The sequence below is a fragment of the Calidris pugnax genome, unplaced genomic scaffold, assembly GCF_001431845.1.
Source record: "Calidris pugnax isolate Ruff unplaced genomic scaffold, ASM143184v1 scaffold247, whole genome shotgun sequence".
NCBI classification, from domain to species: domain Eukaryota; kingdom Metazoa; phylum Chordata; class Aves; order Charadriiformes; family Scolopacidae; genus Calidris; species Calidris pugnax.
Genome location: NW_015090980.1, coordinates 2,115,582 through 2,116,205, shown reverse-complemented (window position 1 = coordinate 2,116,205; position 624 = coordinate 2,115,582). Strand labels below are relative to the sequence as shown.

Sequence of the window (624 nt, the reverse complement as noted above, 5' to 3'; positions counted from 1 at the left end):
CCCCCCCCCCCTCCCGCCTCGGCGGACCCTCACCGGCGGCTCCATGGTGCGGCGGCGGCTCTACCGTCACCTCCGGGACGGAGGGGCGGGGCCAGTAGGCGGTGGCAGCTCCTAATTGGCTGCGGCGCTGGGAACGCCCCCCTCCCGCCCCGCGCGCGCTGCGGCGCCCCCTGGTGGACGCGGGCGGCGTCGCTGCTGGAGGCGTCGAGACCCCGACGGGGCGGACGCTCGGCCCTGGTGGTCCCCCCAGCCCGGTGACACCCCCTCACCCGCGGGACCCCCTTCGCCACCGAAGCCTCTGGGACTCTGGATGCTCTGGGCCGCCCCGGAGTGGTTTCCCCGGCTGCACGGAGGGTTCCGTGCGCAGCTCATGGAGGGGGGGATCGGGCCCTCGGGGCCCCACAGGGACCCCCCCAGCCCAGCAGGCCCGGCTGTGGGTCACAGAGCCCGCAGGTGCTTGGTGGCCACCAGGCTGGCCACAGTGTGCTGGGGGTCCAGTCCCTCCCGCCTCCCCCCCCCGCAGGCAGGCAAGGAATGGGGGCCAGTCGGTGGTTTTGTGTCAAGTCCTTTTGTTTTTTTTATTCTGTTCCCACAGAAACACCTGGTGAAGGGGAGGGGGGGGGG

General features: G+C 73.1%; 1 protein-coding gene across 1 annotated transcript in view; it reads right to left on the bottom strand.

Annotated features, from left to right (window-relative positions):
• Positions 1–88, bottom strand: part of LOC106894725 (acylamino-acid-releasing enzyme-like) — a 12,197-nt gene extending 12,109 nt beyond the window's left edge. The window contains exon 1 of the mRNA XM_014953572.1: positions 34–88. Coding sequence (XP_014809058.1) covers positions 34–45 — 12 coding nt within the window. The 5' untranslated portion in view covers positions 46–88. The remainder of the gene's footprint in view (positions 1–33) is intronic.
• Between the last annotated feature and the right edge of the window lie 536 nt (positions 89–624).